At 31.9% G+C, this 27926-nt stretch overlaps 2 protein-coding genes across 2 annotated transcripts; one reads left to right on the plus strand and one right to left on the minus strand.

Annotated features, from left to right (window-relative positions):
- The first annotated feature begins 18085 nt into the window (after positions 1–18085).
- LOC112758146 (uncharacterized) lies at positions 18086–21145 on the plus strand. The gene is made up of 6 exons (XM_025806742.3): positions 18086–18453; positions 18558–18597; positions 18903–18983; positions 19163–19355; positions 20392–20659; positions 20742–21145. The coding sequence occupies exons 1-6, from the start codon at positions 18403–18405 to the stop codon at positions 20946–20948; spliced, it is 840 nt and encodes a 279-aa protein (XP_025662527.1). The 5' UTR covers positions 18086–18402; the 3' UTR covers positions 20949–21145.
- Positions 21146–24643: 3498 nt separating this feature from the next.
- Positions 24644–27458, minus strand: LOC112758148 (serine--tRNA ligase). The gene is made up of 7 exons (XM_025806743.3): positions 27103–27458; positions 26759–27026; positions 26388–26581; positions 26170–26273; positions 25909–26092; positions 25602–25781; positions 24644–25121 (listed from the first exon to the last, which is right to left on the minus strand). The coding sequence occupies exons 1-7, from the start codon at positions 27304–27306 to the stop codon at positions 24912–24914; spliced, it is 1344 nt and encodes a 447-aa protein (XP_025662528.1). The 5' UTR covers positions 27307–27458; the 3' UTR covers positions 24644–24911.
- Positions 27459–27926: the final 468 nt, after the last annotated feature.

The following is a 27926-nucleotide window of genomic DNA, read 5'->3' on the forward strand; positions in this document are numbered from 1 at the left end:
TTGTGCGTGAAACTATTTGTTTGTTTGTCCCTGCTGATTCATGGATGATGGGGATCGGAGGAAAGGTGGATTGGTTTGGTGTTAATGCTAGAGTTTAAAGTAAGTAAGTAAGTTTAGGATACTTAGATCACCTACCCCTTTTATGGCTTCTGCTTAGAAATTAAGTTTTAGGACCTTATATATTACATGCGTGGTACCTTTACCATGCTGAGAACTTCCGGTTCTCACCCCATACTGTGTTGTTGTTTTCAGATGCAGGTTGAGCGGCTCCTCGGTAGGCGTCTGAAGGTTCTGCGGCGAAGTGGTTTACTTTGGGGTCTCTTTTTGTTATTTTGATGTATATATATGTATAGTTTCTCCTCTTGTATGTAAGAATATTTTGTTTATGTACCTCTTAGAGGTTTTATGGAGAACTAGAGTTTTGAACATGTTCTTTTGGGTTATTATTATGTATATATATGTACGTATATGTCCTCCGGCCAGCCTTGGCTTCGCAGGCTGAGTCAGGAGCTAGTTATGCTGTGTTCTTGGCCCTCTACTCGTATCATCTGTAAATATATATTATTGAACTTTAGTTTTCTTCTCACGCAAGTAACCACGTTTTCTGAGGGTTGCGCTTTTGAATTTTGCGATTTTATTTTACCCGTTTTTCAAGGCTCCTAGTTAAGTATCTCTTTCTCTATTATTATATATATTTTTATTCTTAGAGGTCGTAATACCTTACTATCTCAGTCTTATGACTTAAGCATACGATTAAGTATGGTGGGGTATTACAAATTACACTGGTAAAGAACAGATTTAACAGTGTTAATTGTGGCATGTCCAAATCGCTTATGCCACAATTGAAAATTGGAAGAAGAAACAGAAAATAAAGCAGGTAGAAAGGATGATGGAAGTCTTGGAACAACAACATTGTAAAATTGGTAGAGACCTCCAATATTAAAACCTTATAGAAGAATCTTCTTGGTGTGCTTGCACTTCACAAAATAAAAATCATCATGAAACTAAAAAAATACTACATTATCTTTTGCAAATTTAGAGACACTCACAAGATTCTTAGTAATATCAGGTGCATGAATTAGGAATTGCAATTTAAACCATGTCTTAGAATTAAGGGCATGCAAATAAGAATCACCAATATGCTTAATATGCAAACCTGAACCATTACCTACATGAATTTGTTGAGCATCCGAATACTCAAAACACAAGAGCAAGTTAGACTGATGAAGAGTGATGTGATGGGAGGTCCCAGTATCAAGAAACCATGCTGGACAAGAGACGGAGGATGGCACGACCATATAGAAAGAGGGATTATGAAAGGAGGGTGATGGCGGGGTGGAGTTACTGAAATCGAAAAAGATGAAGCAGAAGAGAAGGAGGCACTAGATTGTAAAAATCGTGCGATCTGGGAAGGGAGTGGTTGTTCTTAATTGAATCTCTGAAAATAATACCAAGTGATATATATGACTTAAACAGCCACAAACTTGACATTGTGGTGATTATTGTTAAGAAAGAAGGAACGACCACCTCTAAAGAATTTTCTACTATGTCCCCTTCTATCCTCAATACCTCTTTCAGCCGAAGATGAAGAAGGGAATGCAGATTGGGTGAGATGTGCTTGAGGAAGAAAAGATTTAGATTTACAAAATTTTTCAAGCATATCAGCATGAGACAAAATGGAAGTTTCAACCTCTTGGAAAGAATAAAACTCTGATTTAGTAGAAACAGTAATAACTAGGTTTTGGTAATATTCATTGAGACCTTCTAAGAGAGCATCAAGATGTTCATCACTAGTTAGGGAAAATCTCAAAGAGGCTAAAGAATTAACAATTCTCTTGATTTTTGAGACATAATCTGCGACAGTAAGACCTTGCTTCTTTGTAAGCTTCAGTTGGGATTTCAATTGCTTGACTTTGTATCGAATGGATTTAAAGAAATAATCCTCAATTCTAATCCAGATATCAGAGGTAAAAATACAACCTATCATTTTGTTCTTGAAGATTTCATCCATGAAAGCAAGAAGCCAAGAAATTATATTGTAATCTTCTTACCTCTATCTTTTGTAATCCAGACATCCAGTGAAAGAATTCCAGCTGCATGATCATCTTCAGAAGCATACTATGAGGGCATTCTATTAGGATGTCAATGATCTTCAAGAACTTGCCCAAAAATTATAGTCAAAACCTGTTGTTGCCAAATCATATGATTGTTTTCATTGTGCTTGTCACCTATAGGATGATCAAAGGATCGTGGAATGAATGCTGAATTAAAAGATGAAGATGAAGATGAGGTAAATAAGTAATGTGAATAAGCAGAAGTAGAAGCCATGGATCGTATATAAAAACGAGGCTCTTGATACCATGAAGGAATACTAAAGCACTGGTTTCTTGAAGGTAAGTAACAAAATAGAATTGTGAATAAACAGAGAAAAAGGCTTAAAGAAAAAAAATGAATGATACTTTTTTACTACTGAAGAGTAAAAGTAATGTGTCCTCTAATACACTGCCCAGTACTATATATATATATATATATATAAACTATACTACAAAGGTAGAATAGAAAGCAAAATCTATTAACAGAAAATATATCACTAAAACTGATTAGAACACTAACTAACTGACTACACTAACTAATTGAGTGTTATCATTAATAGATATTTATTGGGTTATTTCTTTTAAATAGGATAGAATTGAGTGCGAAAATATAATAATTGTAATTTGAAAATAATTTAGATACTAAATTAATAGTTTTTTAAGAGAATTCACAAATAAATGAAAAATATTAAAGACAATTAAATAAAAATTAAAGAGATAAAATACAATTAAATAATCAAGAACCACTTTTTAAAATTGAATTTATTTATTTATAAGTACATACATTGTATCACTGAGAAGAAGTAGGTTATTATCCTCAAGCATATGCAAGAGTATAAACATAATAGAGTTATAATTTAAAAATGTAAAGAATCCAAAATAAAAATAATTTTACACATGAATAAAGAAGTAACATAATTTATTATTTTAAGGGAAATTATAGCATACAGATTTAATGTATACAGATTTTCCTTTGGAGAAGGTTGTAGTGACAAATGGCATGATGATCCTTGATGGGGAGCAGCTTGGCAGTGGTGTCAGACTCCTTATCGAGGCTGGATGTTGTAGGAGCCGCACCAGCTAGCCAGAGTGAGGGAAGCTCGTAATGGGCTTCGGAAGTGGGCCCCGTAACAACAAGTCAATATGGATTGGAGACAGGAGTTTGGACCAAGGGTGTATGGGCAATGGGCTGTTAATGGGTTTAGGGAGTAAGAGTTGTAGCATTATTCAAACCGGAAAAGAAGTTCTCTTTCAGGGGAAATATGAGGCTGTCAAAAACAATATGCATGCAAAGCTAGTGGAGTGAACTAGGAAAAAATAAAGACGAAACAGCATGTTGAAAGTAGTTCAGGTTATTCTCTTATTATGAATATAATTAATTGCAAATACAAGCTGAAACTGTAAAAATCTTTTTTTTTCTCTTGTATAAAATTCAAATAAAATTAGAAAAGGATTAGTCAAAAAATTAATACAGAAAACAGGCAATATGAAAATGCCACATGAAACATATTTTAAAAACATGCCTATGAAAATATTAAATTTTAATTTTTAAAAATATGACAACACTTTGATAATTATTTTTCAAAATACAAAAACAATATTCGATGATTGAATTTTAAAAAATTGATATATATTTTAGTTTATTCCTAAAGCACTAACAAATTCCGTTAAGCAATAATTTAAAAAATATTAAATTATTACTAAAGTTCAAAGATTATGTCAGCAATTATGAATTGAAATTTAATATTAACAATAGTGAAAATACCTTTTATTTAATTCTAAAAGAATAAAATAGTATTTTATCATTAATAATTTTTCATGTGCATCTAATTATATAGCGATATGTCAAGAGAAATAATTACATTTTACATTAATAGTATGAATAGTCATGTAAATGTAATAATGCAATTGAACCACTGTACAAAAATATTGACATTGTCAGTGTATTAAAATTAAACTTTGATGGCTATCAGTACTTAAGAGAAGAGGGGGCTGTATGTTAGCAGTCAGCAGCCGTTTCTTCTGAATATTACTTGTTGCATTTTCAAAGGAAGTTAGGAGATTTTTGTTAATTTTGTCTCGTGTTGGGTTTAGAGACACTTTATTTTTGTCGTCTCAGCAACAGAAACAGAAATGGAATACAGCAGTATAAGTTACACCTAGATGTATCTTGCTTTAGCTACTAAATGCAATGTAGCATACATTCAGTCTCCGTCACAATGCTGATGAAATTTGAATAACTTTTTCACTGAATTACATACACCAATGTTTTGAATAGGATCTACCAAATCCTATCTGGGACTAATCCAGATTCTGACCAAATTTGAATTTGACTAGGACTCGTCGTAGCTTTCAACAGCCAAGAGCTAACCCAACTTGCAAGGGAATCTCCATAGGAGCATGAAACAAAACAGAAAGGTGTATAAAGAAAATCAGGAACATCTGACGACATTTTCTTCAAGTGTAAGTCACTGTCCTTTATCTCTCATTGGCAGTTTCCGACTAACCTCACCATGTTTGGAGAATTTTGATGAGACTCAGACAGACCAAAATGAGAAAAAAAATAACAAATGAGAACCATGAAGGAGAAGAACTCAAACAACTGAGGCAGCGATGAGATGTGAATCCTGGGTTTTGATTCTTACTATCTTGCAGTCCACTGTCGGCCGTTCACCGTTATTATAGAAGACTGGACCCTCCAAGGTTGAAGCAAGTTCAAAACCTGTACTGTGTTGTTGTGTTGCATCAGAGCCGCAGCGACTTCGTCAGTGAGGAGAGAGAGATCCAAATCTATTGCATGCATGTTACCCATAGATTCTCATCCTTTTTTTTTCAAGTTTCTTGAATCTAGCACATGGAGTTTTGCTTTGGCTTGAAGTTTGGATTTGGACCGTAGATCTTCTACTGTCCGGATTTGACTTTGATTTCTCCCTCATTGCTTGATTTGTGCCTGAGACTTAGTAGATTTCTTTTTGGATCCTTGGTGCAGCACAAATGAGGGAAAATAGTTTTTGATGTGCTCTGACGTTAGTCTGACTAGGCTCTTTGTATTAGCCCTTTCTTGTTGGATGGATGCGGGAACACGCCTTTTGTTCTACAACCCACCGTAGCTTCTGCACCTTCCGTTTCCTTCTTTCTTCGTTGTTGGATGATGTGACCGAAGAGTAGGAGTGCTGGGAGAAAAGAGACGACGTGGCTTTTGGTGGAAGGCAAGAAAGGTTAAATGAATCGGCATAGTTGTAAGAATCGGTCCGGACCGGCCTGTTCGACTGCAAAAAAAGGTGGACCGGACTCGCAACTAGTATGGTGCAATCGTGGAACAGCGTAAGGAACAGAACCGGTCAAAGTCGGTTAGAACCGGTCAAATTCGGTTAGAACTGGTCAAAGTCCGTCAAAGCATGTGAAAACCTCTAGGAATCGGTTAAAATTGGTTCAACCGAACCGTTTGGGAGAAAACTCCAAAATTAGTGAAATCGTGGTGTTATTGGTGACTATAACTGTATCTGAGGTTTGGTCATTGAAGAAGGATATTAGTTGTAAGGGTGTAATTGGGTCGGTTTATTATTATTTTGGACCGTAAAACAACTGAACCGGCCTGTACGGTCCTGAAGTGATGGCAACAGGTTGGGTTGCTGCGTTATGGGCAACGAACCGAACAAAACCGATAGTGGATCAGTTCGGTCGATTACTTCGGGTTTTTATGCCTAATAATCATAACTTAAGTCACCATAAAATGAAGTTTAAAACCCTGAGTAACTTAAAATAACAATAGTATATGGCATCCGATGAGATGTACAATTTCAACTTGACCCGACAGTAAAACATACCAAGGAATACAGTTTAAAATTGCTAACAAAAAAAGAAAACTAAGACAATTTGAATGACACTTCTAATTCGGTTCGGCTCGGTTCGGTCTTCAAAGAGCCAATTGTGAACCGAACCGAACCAATCCGTTTAAGTCAAATAAATCGACAGAGAGCGATCTTTTCCTATTTATGAATCAACTGCTATAAAATTCGATATGATTTTGCAGTAAATTTCGGACCGATTCGGTTAGTTACACCCCTTACAAAAGATATGAAGATAATGAACTTGAAATTAAACACTGTTTTATGATATATTTAAGTGCATATAAATAATTTTATAAATATGTCTAAATTAAAAGGCAAAAAATTTTTATACTTATTAAATATGCTATATTTTTATAAATAATTTAATTTTATTAGATATAAATTAAAAATTATTATAAAAGAAAAATATTGATAGACTATAATAAATATAAAATATAATAAACATCACTAATAATTATGAAGGTTAATTGTGAGATTTTTTCCTAAATAAATTTAACCTATTTTGAGTAATTAATGAGTTAATTTTGTTATAATTACGTTAGTTATGTGTTAATGTGTAGAAATATTTAGCCTATTTAAAATAATTAATATATATTTTACTATAGACCAGCATGCTACTCAGGTAAGAGATAGCAATTATTCTCCTAATTCTCTAAATGATTTCCTCTCTATTTTAGGGCATTGGGATGATAGGAAGCTAAGGGAATGGCTCCGGATGAGGTTGTCCAACGAGTCTTAGCAATGGCTCCACCATCACCTTGGAAGAATGAGGATCAGATTGCTTGGGCTTTATCCTCGGATGGGGCGTTCAACCTGAAGTCTGCTTACCAATCCTTTCACACCAATCAGAACCACTCGAACCAAATCTTCAAGCTTGCGTGGAACTGGAATGGTCCAGAAAGAATTCGCACCTTTCTTTGGCTTTGTGCGAATGATGCCATTTTGACAAATGCTCAAAGGTTCAGGAGGCATATGACTTTGAACCCCAGCTGTCCTCGATGTCAGTCGGGTGAGGAATCCATTGTCCATGTTCTTCGCGATTGTCCTTTTGCAAAGCAAGTTTGGAAGCTTATAATTCTTGCGAGAGAGGTTGGGAATTTTTTTACCGGAAGTATGAGAGAATGGCTCACCTCAAACCTCAATAGGAAAACAGAGTGGACTTACTACTTTGGAGTGGGTGCCTCCTCTCTTTGGTGGTTGCGAAATAAATTGGTCTTTGAAGGCAAGGCCACTGACCCAAGGATTGCTGCGAGCCACATTAGAGCACGTACAAGGGATATTATTAAAGCCATGAAGAAGACTAACCTTCCAAAGAGAAATCATAATAGTTTAAAAAATCTCATTCGCTGGCACCAACCACAGGAGCACTATGTCAAGATTAATGTTGATGGGTCCTACTTCTCCCAATGTGATAGTGCCTCCTGCGGGGGGATCTTCAGAGACCACATGGGACGGTTTATAAAAGCCTTTTCCTGTAATTTGGGTAACTGTACCATTATGCATGCTGAACTTTGGAAAATTATTAAAGGTCTCCAAATAGCAGTTGCTAATGATTTACAGAATATTATTGTGGAGTCTGACTCTCTTATGGCTCTTCAGGTTATTAAAACAGGATGCCCAAACTCCCACCCTTGTGTAGCTCTTGTACAAGATATCCTGATCCTAAGCAGGCGCGTGCAAAATATTGATTGGAATCACACCTTAAGAAATGCCAATGCAGTTGCAGATAAAATGGCCAAGAAAAGGCATGATCTTCCCATAGGTCTCCACATTTTTAATGCACCTACACCTGATATTATTTCAGTTTTAACTTTTGGCATGTATGATTCTTTTAGACTTAGAGGCTTGTAATTTTTGCTTGCTGTTTTGGGGTTCTTGACCAGCTACCCCATCAAATATATATATATATATATATATATATATATATATATATATATATATATATATTAGTTAGCCGTAGTGTTAATTAATAAATAAATATTATTGTTGTTAAATATTATATAATTTTTAATTTTTGGTTATATAATTAATTAGTTATTTAAGTCATTAATTATTATTATAAAAATAATATTACTATATTAGTTATATTAGCCGTGCAGTGCATGTAAGAATAGTTTATTAGTGTGAGTGTTAGGGACGGCGGTCCTCCGCACTGAATCTAGGGATTTCGTTCCCTGTCAGTACACTATCAAAGTGAAGAACCAAGTGATAGGTTCCATCTTTTTTTTTTTTTCGGCCCAAACAAGGTCCATGATGAGAGCCTCCAACCAACGGATAAAATGAAAAAAATCTGTATATCTGTACAACTTTGATCTGTATATTAGTGCGACCATTATTTTAAATTTTAAAAATAACAAATTAAGTATTGATAGAAAAATCTTAAAATAATTCTAGTAAAATAATCAAATGTTATAATGTCTTGATTTACAACCTACACAAAATCAATCAATAATTATTTTTTAAAAATAAATGCAAATATATCTACATGATTCTACTTTATAAATATTGTTTGCTTACATTTGAACAAAAAAATAGGTTAAAAAAAAAGAGTAGAGGTAAACTCTTAGTTGAAATAATAAACTTAGTTACTCATTCAAACAAGATTTAAATTATATTTTTTCAATTTTTAACGGTTCTTTTTTAGAAAAAAAGACATTAAAAAAAATAAAATTTTAATTGCAATTACAATGTTGACTTTGATATTGGATATTTTATTTCAACTATTTCTCTCTTCTCATAATATTATTGATTCAAACATTAGCGCCATAATCCTATCATACAAATCAATTGCATATAAAAATTTTAAAAAATACAATAATAAAACTTTAGTATAAACCAACAAATAAAATTCGATTAAAAATAAATTAAACAAAAAATACAAAGTAAAATAAAATTAAGATTATAAACTTAAGATTTAAAATAAAACCTAAAAATAGTTAATTTATTTGTAGTCAACAACAGTGAAATCAAGATTCATATAAAATAGAATACGACCTAATAAAATGAAAGATATTATGAATGAAGAATTGGTTTATTAAAATAGAAACAGTGTAATAAATAATTAGTACTAAATGTTAATCAATTTATATTATATATGACAAATTTAATTTATCTTTACATAAATGATATATGAAAATAAATCGTAAAATTAATATTTATTTAAAAAAATAATTACAAAATAAATGATTAATGGTATATACCATTTAAATAATATCATAAATAAAAAAATTTAATTTATTATTTCACAGTATAATTTAAAAAGAAATATAAATATGTATGTAATGAATTTTTTATTTGTATTTATTATTAAAAGTGAAATCAAATTACAAACAAGAGAGTACAATACTCAGAGTACTAAAGAATATAAACCAAGATTTTTTTTTCTTTATATGCATTCCTTTTAAAATTCATAAATAATAAAATAATTTAATTTTAGTCAAAGATTTACTGAAATATATATTTTTGTCTTTAAAATTTTTTTTTATCCATGTAAAACCATATAAACAGAATACGGAGAGTTTGAAACATAAATCATGTTTTTTGCTTGTGAATTGTATTTGAGGTTCTAGCCAAACGAGAATTTTTTTTCTTTGCACAACTTTATCGTTCATGCCAAAAGCTAATGCAATTGGAGCATAGAAGTTACAAGTAGTACTTTCTCAGTTTTCACGCGAACTTTTTCAAAATCTTACTCTGTAATTTGTTGACTACAGGTTTAAACTGAAATGGAATATATAACTTCTTAGCTTCTTCAATCAGTCTATAAGTTATTTGGTAAAAAATCTCTTTCTTCTTATGAATACTAGCTAGTAATTTTCAAATAATAAGGTAGACCTTCGGAACATGCACTCAGAATGTGAAAGAATGCAATCTGAGTTCAACAGCATTAAAATAATTTTTTCACTTTACATCGCCTCAACCATAGCTTGATTTGTCAGAACAAATGCTACCTTTATAAAAAAAATTATAGAAGAGCTTCCAGTGAGAGGAGGGAGTCTAAAGGCCATGTCTTAAGTATCCGATCAGCAAGTGCTTCTGTAAAATAGACTGCGATCCGCTGCGTAGTATCATCATCGGTGGAATTTTTTCTAAGTAAAACATTTGCATTTACCAACAATTATATGGTTGTTATAAGTGAAAAGCAAATAGATTAAGCACAAATTTCTTTCTTTAAATTTCAGTTCCTTAAAATTTCAGTTCCTTAAATATAGGATATGGAGATCTTAAACTAGGTAAGAGTAATATCGTTGAAATGAATTGTAGGAGTAAGGAAGTTATAGAAGATGACATTTCTTGCATAGTAAATAACATGTAACAAAGAACATACCAACAACAATATAAAAAAGAGTAATGCTAACAGCTAATATATTTTGTGATTTATAGTCATTAATTAGTTATTATTAATATTTTTAATAGTGTGAGATTATATCTAATAATATGAAATTACACATTTTTTAATAATTAAATGTTGACTAAATTTTAATAAAAGTGCTAATCTCTAAAACTTTTCTATAAAAATTTGGAGATAATAAAATAGTGATGAGTAAAAACTTTAATTAAATAATTAAACTTTAGGCTATAATAGCAAATGAGACAAACTTCAAAAACCTAATATATTTATTATGATTATTATGACACAAAAACACACTTTGAAATCACAACTAGTACATCTTGCATGAAGAGAATAGAATCGGACTAGCGGCTGCACGACTTGTTCAACCACTTTATTTTCTATTAGTTAAAAAAGAATTATATTTTTCTATAATTGTAAAATACTTTTGTTAAGATTATTTTTTATTTAAATATTTATAAAAAATTAAAATAAAATTTAATTTAAATTTTAATTTAAAAAATATTTTTTTATATATTTACTAATTTATGTTGATAAAGAGATAGAATTATCTTGATGGGTATTAATGATTTTTATTTTTTAAAAATTTATAAAAATAATTCATAAGAATATAAAATTTTTATCAGTCAATATTTATTTAAAAAATCATCTTTTAATTTTAGGCCATGTAACTCAAAAAGTCATTGTATCTATATTTTTCTAAAATTTTAGAAAAATAAAAATTATTCATATTTTTATAGTTGGTTAAATGGACAAATAATAATGATAGCATTATAATTTTAACAAATAAAGCAACAAAATATAAGTATGCATGTAATGATTTTTATTTGTATTTGTTACTAAAAGTGAGACTAAATTATAAATCAGAGAGTACTCACAGAATACTAAATTATATAAACTAAGACTAACATTTTTTTTTATTTTCATTCTTTCTAAAATTCATGAATAATAAAATAATTTATTTTTAGCCACAGATTCACCAAAATATATATTTTTCTCTCTAAAAATCACTTCATTTCTTTTATCTATATAAAATTATAAATCATATGATTGCAAAAAAATATATACTATGTCTCTTTTTCACCATTTTTATGTAACTTAATTCAGCGTAAATAATTTTTTTATCACCCACAAATTGTTAAAATGTTGTAATCACTTTTTTCATAATTTCCATAAAAATAGAATTTTTTATGATAACTTATAATTCTTTTAGCATGCTCAATCATGGGTAATGTCATTTTTTGTAATTTGTGTGGAGACAAAAAATAAAGAAGATAACAATATGGATGAAAAAGTAAATGAATAAAGAAAACTTAACTGATAATTATACATTTTTAAATGGTAGTTATATCAATTATTCTTTATTGATAGGATTAAGATAAAAAAAATTGAATATCAAATTTTTTATATTTCTTTTACATATTGTTATAGATTGTTATAGATGATGATGATGATGATGATAATGATGATAATAAAAAATTTAAAATTTGTAGATAAGTATGTTATACTAAAATTAAAAAGTCATAGATTTAATTTTTGAAGTTAAAAAATAAATTTTTATAAATATATGATGAAAATATTTTTAAAAAATGTGTACACCAATTTACTTTTATATTTTTATTATATATATTGAGATATAAAATACACATTAAAAATAAGTTAAATTATATACGTATTTATATATAAATATAGAATAACTAATTTAGTAGCGTATTTTTTGTATAAGCTAATGTATGTTCCTATGATGTACACGGGATAATACATAAAAATATATAAAATTTTTATTAAAAATTAAATAAAAAATATACATAAAAATTACCACTATAAATATTTTATAAAGTTATTCAATGTTAAAAACATCAAAAGTTATTCAATGTTTTTTCAACTAATTTGAGTTAGTTGAGTGGTTATTTCATTCGTCCGTTTAAGTAAGTATTAGAATTTAAATTCTGCCTTGTGTGCAGTAGTAACCCATTAATTAGCAGCAGACTCTTAAATAGAGCTCCAATACGCAGTGGATTAGTCCTAATCTGTCGAGTCAGAAAATACCATAGAAAAAAAAGTATATTAAAATTTGTCTTTATAGCAGAACAATTACTCATTGATAGCAATACTTATAAAGATTTGTCTTTATTAAAATTTATCTAGGACAATTTTATTTGTTAGTATTATATTCATTCTTGAAATCAAAGCAATATAATCAACATTTTACCGATTAAAATTTCACATTTTATGATATAATTCCAAGCTTCAAAATTTATAGATTTATGTAATTACAAAAGCTATTGGATTAGTTAATATTTCTTGGTAACATCACTAGAACACTATTCTAGAGTATTTTGTGTGAAGAGAAACAATAATAATTTTTATTATTCAATAATTTATTTTATTAGAAAATAAATTATTATCACCTAAATTGGTAAATATAATTTTTTATTTTTTATACTATTTTATTTAGTAATAATTGCCATTATTAAAAGATAAATAATCATACTATTCTATAATATGATGTACAAAATATTTTTTAAACTTTTTTACTTAAATAAAATAAAGAATCCCCAAAATTACCTGATTCTCTTAAATCAATTTTTAAAACACAAATCCCATATTACTATTAATATATAAATCGTCTCAGGGTTATGTATTTTAGATTATATGTTAAACGTTACACTCTAGGACGATTTATGCTTGGAAGTCTTTTAAAAAATTGCTCATAAATTGTCCCAGGGTAATGAGCTTCCCAAATTGAATATAAATCGTCCCGCCCTGTGATTATTTACGCTTTTTACTCTTAAAACACAACAATCTGGGACGATTTATGTTCAAACATAAACCTCAAGAGTCTGTGACGATTTACGTGTTGGAGGCTGACCCTCAAGATTTTGTGACGATTTACGTGCGAATTGTAAGTACATTAATAATTTGGATAGATCAACATGTATATAATGGCCTTCATTGGAAGAAGATTAATAGATCATATTTATTAAATTATATATATCGACAGTACATATAGAAATATGACCATTGAACTGACTCACTCTGAGAATTTCTAATGGCTATAATTACCGTATATTTGTCATAGGATATTCTCAAGATAAACATGGTAATAGAATTTCCTTTGACCTGCGACTGTCATAGTAATTAACAATATATTTATTATACTTTGATTCCGGACACCTAGTACCTTAGGGTGTTAGTTGAATAGATATTGAGTATGACTTAAATACTTGTAGAATTAATTATTAGTTAATAAGGAATTCATCAACTCTTGTAAACCCCGCAAAATTAGCGAATAATTAATCAACAAAATAATTTTTAATAAAAAAATTAAAAATGCAAATTTTATAGTTTAATTGAATAGAGCTAATTAAAACAAGAATTTTGTCACAAATTTCAAAAAAATCGGCTTAAGATTGAGCTGAACGGATCGAACCGAATTCAAACCGGACCCGTGACTCCAACCGACTCATTAAATAAAGTGGGCTTCAGCTCATTCTCTCTCCCACATACAAGAAACGTAGATGCACAAAGGAAGAGGGGAAGAACATTTCCAAGGTTCCAAACCCTTAGCATAGATTCAAATCCACGTAACTTTTGATTCGGAACTCTGATTGCTACACCATTTGTGGCCACGCGTCCGCGGTGTCGAGCTCTACAAAGCTCGAAATATTGTGAGGTAAGAAAGCTACATTTTTTTCCTCAATTTATTCACCTTCAGTTTTAAAATTTATGAACAAAGGTATTGAAAATTGTTAAATTTCGGCGTTTAGGTTTGAATTAGCTTGAGAGAAACACTTAATCTTGCTTCATTGGTGTTTGAGTAAGGTGAGAATTCTAAAACTCTAGCTAACTCATTGATTTTTATGATTTGGATATTAAGTTTTGCATGTGCGTGCGTGCATGCGTGCGTGTGTGTGTGAAAATGTGAATTAGGTTGATTTATATGTAAATTGGAGCTTGATTTAATACATTGGAGGTTTGGTGGAGTTTGGAAGTCATTGCCTAGGAGATTTTGGACCTTTGGAGCTGTGTTTGGTGCCTTAGTGGTGTCTTGGGTTATACGTGAAAATCAGCCAAGGTATGGTTTAAGTTTCACGTATTTAATATATAATGTTCTGTGAAAACTTATGCTAGATGACCATAGGATAGGTTGGAATGTATGAAAATATTCAATGCTTAGCACCCTTGATGATGATTGTGATGTGAATTGAATATGTGTTGGGAGAATATTGTTTGTGTTGGTAATAGTATGTTGATTAAGGAGTGGTAAAGAATGAGAGGATGATATGGTTATATATATATTGAGTAAGTGGATGATAATGTTGTTGATGCAAAATGAGGAATTTAGGTTGAAATTGTGTAATGAGGAATTTGGTGCTGTGTTAGTGTGCTTTGGTGTATTGTTGAGTGGAATGTTGGTATAGAAGTTTGGTTTGAGATTGGTCTTGATGAAATTGAGGTTTAAATTTTTTTTTATAAAATATTGATTTTTGGACGAACTTCAATGAGTCATAACTCAGCTTTCAGAACCCCAAATGGTTTCAAACTTATTTCATAAGAAAACTGGATCCGTGAAGTTTACACCGTTCGAAGAACGGAAGGAAAATGATTTAAAACTAAAAAGTTATGTGCGTCGAAAGTTTAGGATTCAAAATTGAAATTCTGCAGATTTTAGACTTAGCCAAAATTTTTGATAAAACGTACGCCCACGTGTACGCATGACCTGGGATTTTTGCGTACGCGAATCTCCTTTATGCGACTATGCGTTTATGTTTGATACGCATGCATGCACGTAAAGGGGGTTGCGTACGAGAAATGGGCCAAAATACACGCCCACGCGTACGCGTGACTCCTATTTTCAACAAATGAGTTTTGTGTTTTAAAGCTTAATTTTGGATCCTCTAAGCTTCTATTTTCATTATTTTGACCCTAGATGTTGTTAGTAAGCCTAGTAATGAGATGAAGCTAGGTATATATGGGAACTTAGAGATGAAGAAAGTTTGTTAAGTGATGATTTAGGTATGAGGATGTAGGGTGAATATATATATATACTACTTGAATTATTAAACTGGCTAAAGAAAGAAATAAATGTTACATCTGAGTACTCTTTTTCGAAAGTGCAACCCCAGGAGATGGTGGAAGGTGAGGATCCCCTTCCTTGTTCCTCCAGGTATTGTAAAATCGCCCCCAGCGAGATGGTGGGAGGTTAGGATCCTCTCATTTGTTCCTCCTAGGCATATGAGAACGTACCTCTTGGATAGACGTAAGGGTTGTTGTTTTGCCCCACTTGCTCCAGGTTAGTTAGTATAGAGGCTCTCCGGGTAGACGCAAGGGTTTTGTGGTTTCGCCCCACTTGCTTCGGGTTATGATGCGTTATGTATAAAAGTGAAATTATATGATGAGTAAGTAATGAATGAATGTGAAATGATTATCTGATATACGAGTTTCCTTCAGTAAAGTGCCATGGCTTGCCACCACGTGTTCTAGGTTGAGACTCGATACTCTATTGACCCTACGTTGTAAGAGGTGATCGGGCACTTATAAATTCCCGGGAAGGTTAACCCTCATTGAGCAATTTTATATATATAAATGAATTATGAATGAGAAGAGAAAAAGTTATGCATAGACTCATGGGGATGCGCGACGGGGGACAGTCCAGGGTTTAACAGCCGGATTTGTCGGGTTGGCTTGATAACCGACAGATGAGACTCATTAGACATAGGACAGGCAGACATCATATGCATATTAGTGAGTAAATTTTGTAATTTAATGACAATTTTAAATCATCGTGAAATACAACATAAAAACCACCTTGACAAGTGTTACAAATTAATGACAATTTTATGTTTTAAAAATCGTCACAACCAATTTAGCGACGCTTCTTACCAATAGTGGTCCAAAACCGTCACTATGTCACCTGGCGACGCTCAAATCCATGATACTTTTTTAACTGTCACGAAAAAACTTAGCGACAATTAAAACCCTCAACAAATAGTTAAAAAACCGTCACAAAAATTCTGTTTTGTTGTAGTGGCATAATTTTTTTGGAAGAGACCGTGTGACATAGTGATGGGCTTGAGAGAGAGAGAGAGAGAGAGAGAGAGAGAGAGAGAGAGAGAGAGAGAGAGAGAGAGAGAGAGAGAGACGTGAAATCGAAGATGAGAATGAGTCTAGAAAAAAGAAGAAGGATCGAATTGGTAACAGAAACTAGGGTTACTAAATTCAAGAAATGGATTTATGTATATATAAATTAGAATAAATTAGTAATTTTATATTCGCATGAATTTAACAGGTACCTATGTCTCCATCCCTGTCTATTTATTCGCGTGGACGGGTCCCCACGTATGAGATTTCATGGGTCCCATCTAGCCCTAAATCATGGGTAATTTCGACAAATACCCATTTCAACTAGTTTTTTTTTTATCATCCCTATTGCTAGTATTCGTTTATTTGTGACGTGGAGCTACTCCAATCACTTAATAAGTTCTCAGATAACCAAAGTCTAGGCTATATCATTTTCATAAAGTCACATGTATCCTTGTTATAATAATATTAATCGATAATAAATGGTTAAACACTGAATGAGTCACATTTTTCATATATATATATATATATATATATATATATATATATAACTAATATTATATTATAACTGTGAAATCATAATATTTCGAAAAATGATACATAGACAACTTAAATGTTGATAAGTCTAGACAACTTTAGAAAAAATTTAAAAATATTTAAAAATTATATGTTGATCTGTAAGTTTTTTTAGATATTTGTCCATAGTCTATGATTAATAAATTTGGAATTACATATATATTATTTATCATATATATATATATTTTATTTTATTTTATAAAGACTTATATTTTTTTTTTGTATCAACGATGATAGTTATAAAGAGATTTTTACCATTAAATAATTAAAGAAAAATTAAAAATAAAATTGGTTCTTGAAAATTCATGTAGTTTTTATTTTAAATTCAGATTAAATTATATATTTAAGTTATTTTTGTTTGTTTATCATAATTATTGTATATAATAGATAATATAATTAAGCATGTTTTAAAAAAAACTATCCAATTTTATACGGTTGAAAGATAATTATGATATTGAGATTAACACAAAGTGAAATATACTAAATATATAAAGATTTAAAATAAAATAACTAATTAAAAATGAGTAAATAATTAAATTTGTCCCAAAAGATCACTCGTCCTCTAAATTAGCATAATTAATTTGATTTGATTTGATTTAATTTATTGAATTAAAAAAATAAATCAAAAAATAGTTGATTGAATTAGTTAGTTGATATAACTAATTTATTATAATCGATTGAATTTAATGAATTAAAAAAATAAATAAAAAAATACTTTCTTAGAAGATAATAATTTTTTTAACTAAATTAATCTGTATTTATTATATTCAATTAGAATAAATAATAACTAATAAATCATCTATATAATTAATGAATCAAAATAAATGATATAATAAATTACAATTAATTAATTGATATAAATTATAATAAATTGTGTGATATTTAAATATTTAATCAAATTAATTAGTTAATATAATTAATTTACTGTAAAAATTATATTAAATAAATTAAAAAAAAGAATAAAAAATACTCTTAGAAATATTCTATATCAACTTTATTATTAAGCGTAAAAATTTAATTTTTACATAATAATAGAATAGATAGATAAATATAAATTATACATATCCGTTCAATTAAAAAGTTTTCTTTCTTTTTGGGTCCTCAAAATGTTTTGGGCTATATCAAATACCCGCTAAACTAATAAGACATTTACGCCCCCCTTTTCCCTTAAAAAAAAAAAATAAAGAAGAAGAAAACCTGCAAGACATTTACGAGACTGACTACACCATATTTGACGAAGGAAAAGTAAGAGGAGCTTAATATTCGACAAAACTCCATAAAAAATAAAAATAAAAAAGAACTTGTTCTGATCTGAAGTGCGATAATTTGCGGTGTGGAGGGATAAAAAACGAGAAAGACAGCGGTGAAGGTTGAAAAGCTGAAACTCTCAAAGTGTTGAAGATTGAAGAACAGAGAGAAAGAAAGAGAGGCAGATCTGAACATCAAGATGATGTCAGGCAAATACACTACCATTGATAACCAGCCAGGATCTGTTCCTGTCAGTGCTATTCTTCTTCTCTCTTCTTCCATTCACTCTTTCGTTTCGTTTCGTTTCGTTTCGTCTCGTCATCTCACTCTCCATTTTTCCTTATTTCCTTTCAGGCGGTTCCAGATTCAGGCCATGTCGCTGTTAAGTTCGCCGGTACACTATTCTTTTTCTCCTTTCTCTCTTCAATTCTCATTCCAATTGCATCTCAATTCGTAAGGTTTTCTAGCTCCGTTAAATTATTAGATCAGATTCTAATTATTATTATGTCCATTCGTTGCATTTTCAATATTTTAGCTTATCGCACTAGCCGTAGCTACGTGAAATTTTGAAGGAGGATCTTTTGATTCCGTTATTAATTATTAGTGTAGCCTGGATAATCAATTCTCCTTCGATCTGAAGTGTTGTGAGCTGATTTTATAATAGTTGATCTGATCCGAACTTTTTCATTTTCTTTTCAGATTCAAATCTCCAGACATTTCCTCCGTCTAGCGCACAGGGCAAGATTACCGGTGGTTCCAGGCCTCCTCGTGATGCCGATGGTATGTGCCTGTTTAAGGATTTTAATTATTTGTTTTCTTTCCTAATTGATAATCAACAATTATTTTTCAAGTATATATACTTGTAATTTTATTGTTTACGTTATATTGTTTTTCATTAATGTTGTTGATTATGTTTAGGAAGATGTTGTGTTGAAATTATTTTCATTCATTTTGTGCAGATACATTTTCAAAACCTGGATCTGGTGGTTCTTCAGATGAATCCCAGCAGAGTGGGTGGTTTAAGACGTTTGCACTCTCTACTTACAAACCCTTCTTTGATGTTGACACTTCAGATGTTGTAGAGAGGATTATCGACTCACTCTTTCCGTTTAGAGGAACTTTTACTGAAAAAACTGCTAGCAACCCTGATTTGTAAGTTGATTTTGTCGTTTGCTTATATGCTTTACTTATTTAGGTGCCAATTCTATGGTTGAGTTCTGTCAAACAATGAAACATGGATAATGCTAATATCATTTGTTTGGCGAGAAGAGGGAGCTAAAATATTGAATTGCCATGTCCTGCCTTGGTATCATATTCCCTTATGAACTGAGGTGATTCATAAGTTGTTAATCAAAACCTAAAATACAATAGTGGTTGGGCATTTTGGGTTTGTTTTTCTATTTCTTTAGTGTGACACATTATCATCATGAAAACTGGCGGTTGATGGATATCTCTTAAACAATCATCTCAAATAGAGTGATGAGTTGTATCACTCATGAACTATGGAAATCACCTTTCGCAAATAACAAATAAACCTTTTGGCTAGAAGTTATGGATTTTGTATTAGTGAAACACTAGTGTCTTGTTGAGAGCCTAACAAATGGAGAAATGAACTTAGTAATTAACAATTTATCCATAATGTAGAGATACTGCTCCTGAGTCCTACAGCTTGATTTTTAGGAGAAGAGTGCCACTACAATAAACGGTAATCAAGCACTGATCCCAGTTGATATGGAACAAGTACTCCTGCATTGGGGTTGGACAAACAAACTAATTTCTAGTAGCGATTAATCATGGGCAGAAGAGCAAAAGGCATAAGATGGATCAACACTATCATTCCATTAGAATCTCCTAGGTATAAAGTATAAACATTAGAACACAGAATATCCATAAGTCAAGGTTTATTGTAAAATATCCCAATATAACCCCAACATAAATCAGTTGTTTGTTTTTAACCATTTTATATGTGGCTTTGGTTTCTTTTCTTCATTATGTTAGTCATTAAAATATCATATGTGTCTAGTTTCTAGCTATATAAATACTATTTTCCTACATAGAGGCTGTTAACCATTTTTGTTAGACTTTGGTGGACATGTTTCATAATTTGTCGTAAAAGGAATGAATTCTGTGTTTCTATGCCCTTGTCTGCGTGTAACTTTGGTTTGTCACATTCACTATAAATACACAGGTATGGACCTTTCTGGATTTGTACCACCTTAATATTTGTAGCGGCATCTATGAGCACATTTGTGACATATATATCACACAAGCTGAAGCACGAGAAATGGGAATATGACATTAATCTTGTGTCCTGGTCTGCTGGTTTGTTTTATGGTTATGTTACCATAGTACCACTTTGTCTTTATGTAATTCTCAAGTACTTCTCCGTGCCAGCTGGCATTGTCCAGTTACTCTGTCTATATGGATATTCCCTATTTGTCTTTATTCCGGCTCTGGTAAGTTGCTGATCATAATTTTTTTCTCACCCTTTTGGCATTTCCCATCATATTACCCCCTGAAACCCTTTGTTTGGTGCAGTGTATGTCCATTGTGCCTCTGGAGATATTTAGATGGGTGATTGCAGCTGTGGCTGGGTTAATGTCAGCGACATTTCTGGCACTTAATCTCCGGGCACATATCGTATCGGCAGGTGAAAGGTGGTTCTTGATTGTTGCTGGCATTTTTCTGTTGCAGCTGGCTTTAGCCGTTGTACTAAAGGTTTACCTCTTCACAGTATCAGTTTGACAGGAATCTGGATAGTGTCAATGAAATATAATTCACAGATTAAAAATCATGTATTCATTCATTTGTGCAATATAAAGGCGAATAACTTGTGATTTTCGGAACTACAAGCATTTGTCTTAGACACTGCAAGGTGTAATACACTGCAACTACACAAATTATTCGACAGATAATATACCAGCTCATTTGTAATTTGTAAACAGTTTTCGCAAATGCTGGTTCGGCACAGTAAGCACTTAATGTAATGGAAAGTGGAGTGAAGACGATATAGACATTTAGCACATTTTCGAAGTTTCAAGCTGATTGTGGCATAGGGCATAATAGGTAGCTGCTTTTTTTTTTTGTTGACGAGTTACTAAGTCAGTATCGAAGCAATGGTGCTATGTGTCAATGTATTAACTAGATTTAAAGAAATAATGTTATTTAATGAAAATGGTTATAAAATATTAGCATAGTTTAAAAAAACTCTACTGAATCAACAGCACCCAAAATTTTAGTTATGGACGGTTCGTTTGCATTCGCTTGCATGTGATGTCATGATTACATAACTATACTGACAAATTGTCAAACTTGAGCATGCTTGGACATGATTGATTTGGCTCTGAAAATCATCAAGGTTAGGCAGAAATTACTACTCCTAATGAACTATGCTTCGTTGTCAATAGACTCAATACCAACCAACCGATTTCTACTTTATTTGTTTGCTTCAATAACTCTTATTCTCTTAAGAGGCAACAGCCAATAAGAATATCAGACATGGACAATAAAATTACTAATACAATATAATCATTATGCCTCCATCACTTGATTCTTTTTTTTTTTTGGGTCATGGCCTCCATCACTTGACTCAAATACCATTAATGCTTCCCTCAGATTTCAGCAATTCCTAGCAGTAAGTCAAACTCCATACAAGTCTTTCACCTAGTTGATGCCAAAAATGGTTACCTTTTCTGGTAAATTAAGGGGCCAGAGGCCTGAAGAAGAAACAAACCACAAAATGCTCTCACTTCTGAGCCAAGTGGTCCCAGTAACATCACCTACAATATGTAATTGTATTACTACATTGAAAATTAATGTGTCCAAATAGTACATATTTTATGGTACCCAAAACAGTAAAAATGCAACTAGTTTTATTTTATTTAAAAAAAAATCTATTTATACCAATGCACTAAAGTAGGGGTGAACGCGGATCAGATATAGCCAAAATTTCGATCCGATCTGCACTAAAATTATCGGATTGGATCCAATATCCGCAGCTTTTAAGCTTGGATCCGATCCGATCGGATCGGATATCGGATATATCCGCAAAATACAAAAAAAAATTTTAAAAATAATATTAAGCATACTTTTCTTAAATAATAAATTAAAATAATACAACATATATGATAATTATTAGTTGAAATAAAATATAAAAAAATGTACTTATTTATTTTTTTATTTTTGTAGATACGCGAATTTGCAGATACCTACACAAAATCCACAATTCAATACTATTAGTATGTGGATCTGATCTGATAGCCTTACAGATCGAATTCATATTCGCAATTTTCGAATCGAATTCGGATAAATACGCGGATATACCATAAACGCCCCAAAACTAAAGTTAGAAACTCGAGAGTCGAGACAATAAACTTCGCCCCGATTAACATTGAGAACTATTAGGAACCGACCAAGACAGTGTCTACAACTTGAAGTAGTATTCAGTTAATTGAAATCAAGCTCAGGGTCACAAGTCATTGGAACAAGTTTTTAATAATCAGTTAATGACAAATTTCTGACACAACTATGCAGCTAAATAGAAGCAAGACGAACCCCAACACTACACAATGTAAAAGCTGCCACAAACAACTCCAAAGAAACAAACAAGCCCTCACTAAAATAATCACTCGAAACCTTTTAAGCCTAATTAGAAAACAAAACGTGAGCTAAAAAGATACCATGTACTGTTTACTGAAATCGCTTGCTTCTTCAACTGCCAAATATCTTAGTTTTGTGAGACATTGATATTGCTAAAAATGTGAAGATTCCATAGGACATAGTTAAAGAAATGACGCACTAGCATTAGAAAATTTCATTGAGAAAAATAACACAAGCTAAGTGGAGACATTAAGTGTAATTTTAGACTTTAAGTATGAAAAAAATGGCATCATATAATAAATTAAACAAAGGGGTCCAAGTCTTCATCCTGGAATTGCGGTTCAATGATGGACTTGTTTAATTGACTTTGAAGAATGTAATGGTTGGTATCTAAACCTAATAGTGTACACATTATTTTACCAAAGATCAATGCTTAAACTCTAGTTTCTTGTATTGTTTGATTAACATTAACATTCATTATATGAGCACCAGCTAAGTACGGCGCATGGAAAAACGGTCAAATATGAACTGTGATTCGGTAATTATATTACTAATTAAGTGAGGCACAACCTTGACCATTTGTTCTTTCTCTACTACAGTTTCCATTATGGCCGATTCACACGTGGAAGTTCGTGGAAACAGAGAAAAAACTGGCCCCATTTATAACCAAAAATACTAATCTAGTTGAGCCTTAACCTTGTTTGAGCTTTTGACACTACTAATTAGATCCTTCTTTTTTTCCTACTATCTCTTACACATTCTCATTCTTGATCCTTTTGTTGTCCTCTCTTGATGATGTCAAGTTCATCAAGGAGTCAAGTGGGGTGTCTCTTATTGATGATACTATTAAGTGTTTCAGTTCTAAGAGATGGAGTGTTGGGTGGTAGATATCTAAAAGTAACACTAGTGGATGAGTATGTTCTTCAATCTCCTCCATGTTGGAGGAAAAGCTGCATTAACAATAATGAAACAGATGGTGATGGAGGCTCTTACTCTTTCGAGACAGTTCATAGAGAAGTTCCATCCTCTCCTGACCCCTTACACAACAGGTAGTAGATATGCTACTTCTTCAAGCCAAAGCTTACATACATGTATAATCTGTTTGTCATCATCATTCATAAGAATCACAGCATGTTTCAGATAATTTGACCAACAAAGTTAAGGATGCTCAAGTTATAAGATCTTGAATCTGGAGGTTCAATATTTGAACTGCAGTGCCACTCATTGTGGGAAATGTTTAAGAGTGGATATACTATTTGTACAGCTAGATATGGTTGTTCATGTTGGCAAGTAATTATTTTATTATTTTATTTTATTTAACGTCTATTCTTATGTTTTTATTGAAACCCTGTAACATTGTTGGTCATTACTCATTATTCAATAGTACACAACAATAATTTGCAATAAAATATCCCTTTTCCAGGCTCTAATAGTAATGGTATGTATTATTAAGCGACAATCAGTAATAATCATTGCCTCAGCTCGTGGTCATTTTGATTTTAGTTACTATGCGCACCGAGAGAAAAATTATACCAAAAAATGATGTGTCTTATTGTTCATTCTCCCAAAAGAACAAATCAAAACAGTGTCCTTAAAAGAGTTATGACCGTGAATGCTACTCTGTTAAGAGCCAGCTAAAAAGATTGGGCACCACAACAATGCATCTGTTGTGTCATTATTCTATTACAAAACTTGTTTCAATAGTTTAGTCCCAAATTTCCAGACGGTATTGCTCTTTTCAAAAAAATTTGTAATTGAAGCCAGGATAGACGCAGATCCATTAAATTGAACATGGTTCAATTTCAATGACCTGCAAGACAGAAACCACGAAGACTTCAGAATCCCACAACATCTTCTAGTATTTGAGGTTTATGCCCCTTCAACCAAAATTATAACATTACAAACATGATGGGCTGAATAATATCATCATTCACATCAACAATGTGACGCAAGCCAGCAAGGAATAAGGTCATTAAATAAAACTTTTGTTAAGACTTCTACAATGTAGTAACTTAAGTTATAGTTTGAATATCTAAGTACGTCCTTTCTGAACAAAATCGTGAATGAACATTTTCTTTTTTCATAAATATCATTGAGACTAAATGAAATTTAGGCCTTTGATTTCTTCCCTTTGGCTTCACTAACTGGTTGGTTCTTGAAAGGTAGGAAAGTCTTTCCACCCATGAATGGTCTGAGGGCTTCGGGTATCTCTACACCATCCTCCTTCTGGTTGTTCTCAAGTATGCAGCAAATGGTCCTCTCAGTAGCTGTGAGAGTAGAGTTCAACAAGTGAACATATTGCTTCATTTGCTCATTGCTCTGCAACACCAAAGAGGATAAGTTAGAATTATGAAAGATCATTGGTGCATAGGTAAGTGTCAAAACAAAATATCGTTCAACTTAAATAACAAAAGGTGCATCTATTTCAGATATAGCACAACAAAGGAATACAGAGACCTGCAAGTCTAATCACAAAATATATGCATAGAGAACTCCACTCTTGGCACACATACATCATCATCGTCATCATCATCATCAATATTTGCTCTTAAGAAATTACAAGATATAATGCATATCCTGAATTCAGATCACTAGATAAATATTATTGACATATTCCAGGCAACAGAAATGAAATCTGCTATTACCAAATTGTTGAGAAATATTACTAAAGCTTTTTTTTTTCTTTGACCGGAAGAAATAGCTACTACACTGGGAATGATATAGCATTTGAGGGGATGTGGGATCAGATTCCACACGTGGCATATCAAAACATTGATAACGATATTCAACATAACTGACCTTCTTTTGCCCGTATCGAATTTCTAGTTTTCGGGACTGGTAGTCTGTACAGTTTGAACAGGATACTAGCTCTCTGTAAGTTTGTGAAGATGGAAACCATGCTTCTAGATCATACTTCTTTGCTGCAGCATCATTCAAAGCACCAGACACAATGGCAACAACTTGATATGGAATGTTCAACTGCAGCAAATATTGAAAGGGAATTAGGGGTTTGGGAAGTCAACGTAGGTAGGAAACAACCAACCATTTACACACCAATGTATGTAGAATAATTAACAACCATGCTTTTATGAGGGCAAAATCATACTTCTTTATAGAAATCTTCAGAGTTTTTTAACATTTCCTCGTGCATGTTCCATGAATCATTGTCATTTGGGCTAGTAAGGCAAAACTGTTCCACTTTCTCAAATTGGTGAACACGGAATATCCCAAGAGTATCTCGACCATGTGAGCCAGCTTCTTTTCGAAAGCAAGATGAATATCCAGCATATCTAAAAAAACATCTTTTCAAGGTTAAAACAATACTCTTCCAATTTACCATGCATCATTAAATTTGATCAATGAATACCTTATCGGTAGCTGGGTTGGGTGGATCCAATCATCTAGATGATAAGCACATAGGGGCTGCTCAGCCGTAGCTATCAGATATTTGTCATCTCCTTCACCCGTTACCTGCATAACAAATAATGGTGGGATGAAAATTTCATTTTAAGCTTTAGTGACTGTCATAATACAACAGGGCTTTCAACACATACAGATTTAAACATGTTAACCAATATTCGGTACCTTGTAAAGCTCTTCATCAAATTGTGCTAATTGAGCACACTTTGACATTATATCTTTTCTCATGAAGAAAGGAGTATGCAACAAAGTATATCCCCTTTTCTCCAAAAAATCAAGACCAAAGTTTATGAGTGCTTGATTAAGACGAACACCATCTCCTTTAAGATAGAAGCCTCTACCTCCAGCAACATCAGCTCCTGTTATGTATCAAGCAACATGACGTTGAAATGCAAAAGATATGCTCCATGTAATAACATAGTCTGTATAGTAAATCAAAACTCAACATGCTAAAAATTTAAAGTCAACTCCTAGTCCAATGGTACAACAATAGATACACGCATTGAATTGAAGATCATAAAAAGAAAAGTTGTGACCTTTTTTTGTGTCTGCTATTCCAAGAAGCTCAACTAGATCGACGTGATTCTTTAGCTTAGGCTCGAGCCTCCTCTCTCCCCACGTTCGAATGACAGCATTGTTGGTCTCATCATCGCTGACGGGAACAGAATCGTGGACAAGGTTTCCAATGCTCTCCAATTTAGAGTTCAAGAGTTTGAGAGTGTCGCGAACTTCGACCTCTTTGTCAGCAATGAGTTTCTTAGTCTCCTCCGATTCGGCAATAATCTTGGTTGCATCTTCACCAGCCTGAGGAAAAATCGAAGAAATGATGCAATTGAAGAAAATGAATAAATGGAATTGAGAGAGTGAAGTAGTGGCGTACACGCTTGAGCTTGGAGACTTCCTTGTTGATCTTATTGAAGTCTTTGCGGAGAGTCTCGAGCTCGAATTGACGCTTGCGCCACTCCTTGTCGAGATTGATGACGTCATCGACGAGTTCGACGCTGGCGAAACGACGCCGTTGAGATTCGCGGATGAGTTCAGGGTTGTGGCCCTTCTCCTCCCTGAACAGGTTAATATCTAACATCTTCAACCCTCCGCCGCCGCTGCTTCTGCTTCCCCAAGCAATAGGGTTTAAGAAGCAATTGCGTTATTCTTTTTCCTCTTCTGAGACCACCACTAGGATTTAATTTCTTAGTGCAAACAAGTGAAAACTATCATATATCCCAAAAATATTTTATTTTATTATTGTTTAATCTATTTTATATTTATTAGTTATCACTAGAATAATTGAATAATATTAGATATAATAAAAATGTAAAATTATTTATATTTATTAATTATTATTAAAATAAATTAATTATATTAAATATAATAAATATATAATTAAAAATATTATATGAAGATATAAAGACTAAACAAGTTTATGAATTGGATTATATCTATAAATTTACAATATTTATTCATATTTGATCCGTAATTTGTGGATATAATCGGATCTATACTCTAATAAGATCGGATCGAGATATCACATAATAAATAAATAAATAAATAAGTAAATATAATATATTGTGTTTTATGTTTTATTTCAATTAATAATTTATTATTCATCTAAGTTGTATTATTTTATTTTGAGTAAAGTATCGTTTTTGTCCTCAACGTTTAGGGTAAATTCTATTTGTGTCCCTAACGTTTAAATCGTCCTAT

This window comes from Arachis hypogaea, chromosome 16 (assembly GCF_003086295.3).
Source record: "Arachis hypogaea cultivar Tifrunner chromosome 16, arahy.Tifrunner.gnm2.J5K5, whole genome shotgun sequence".
NCBI classification, from domain to species: Eukaryota; Viridiplantae; Streptophyta; class Magnoliopsida; order Fabales; family Fabaceae; genus Arachis; species Arachis hypogaea.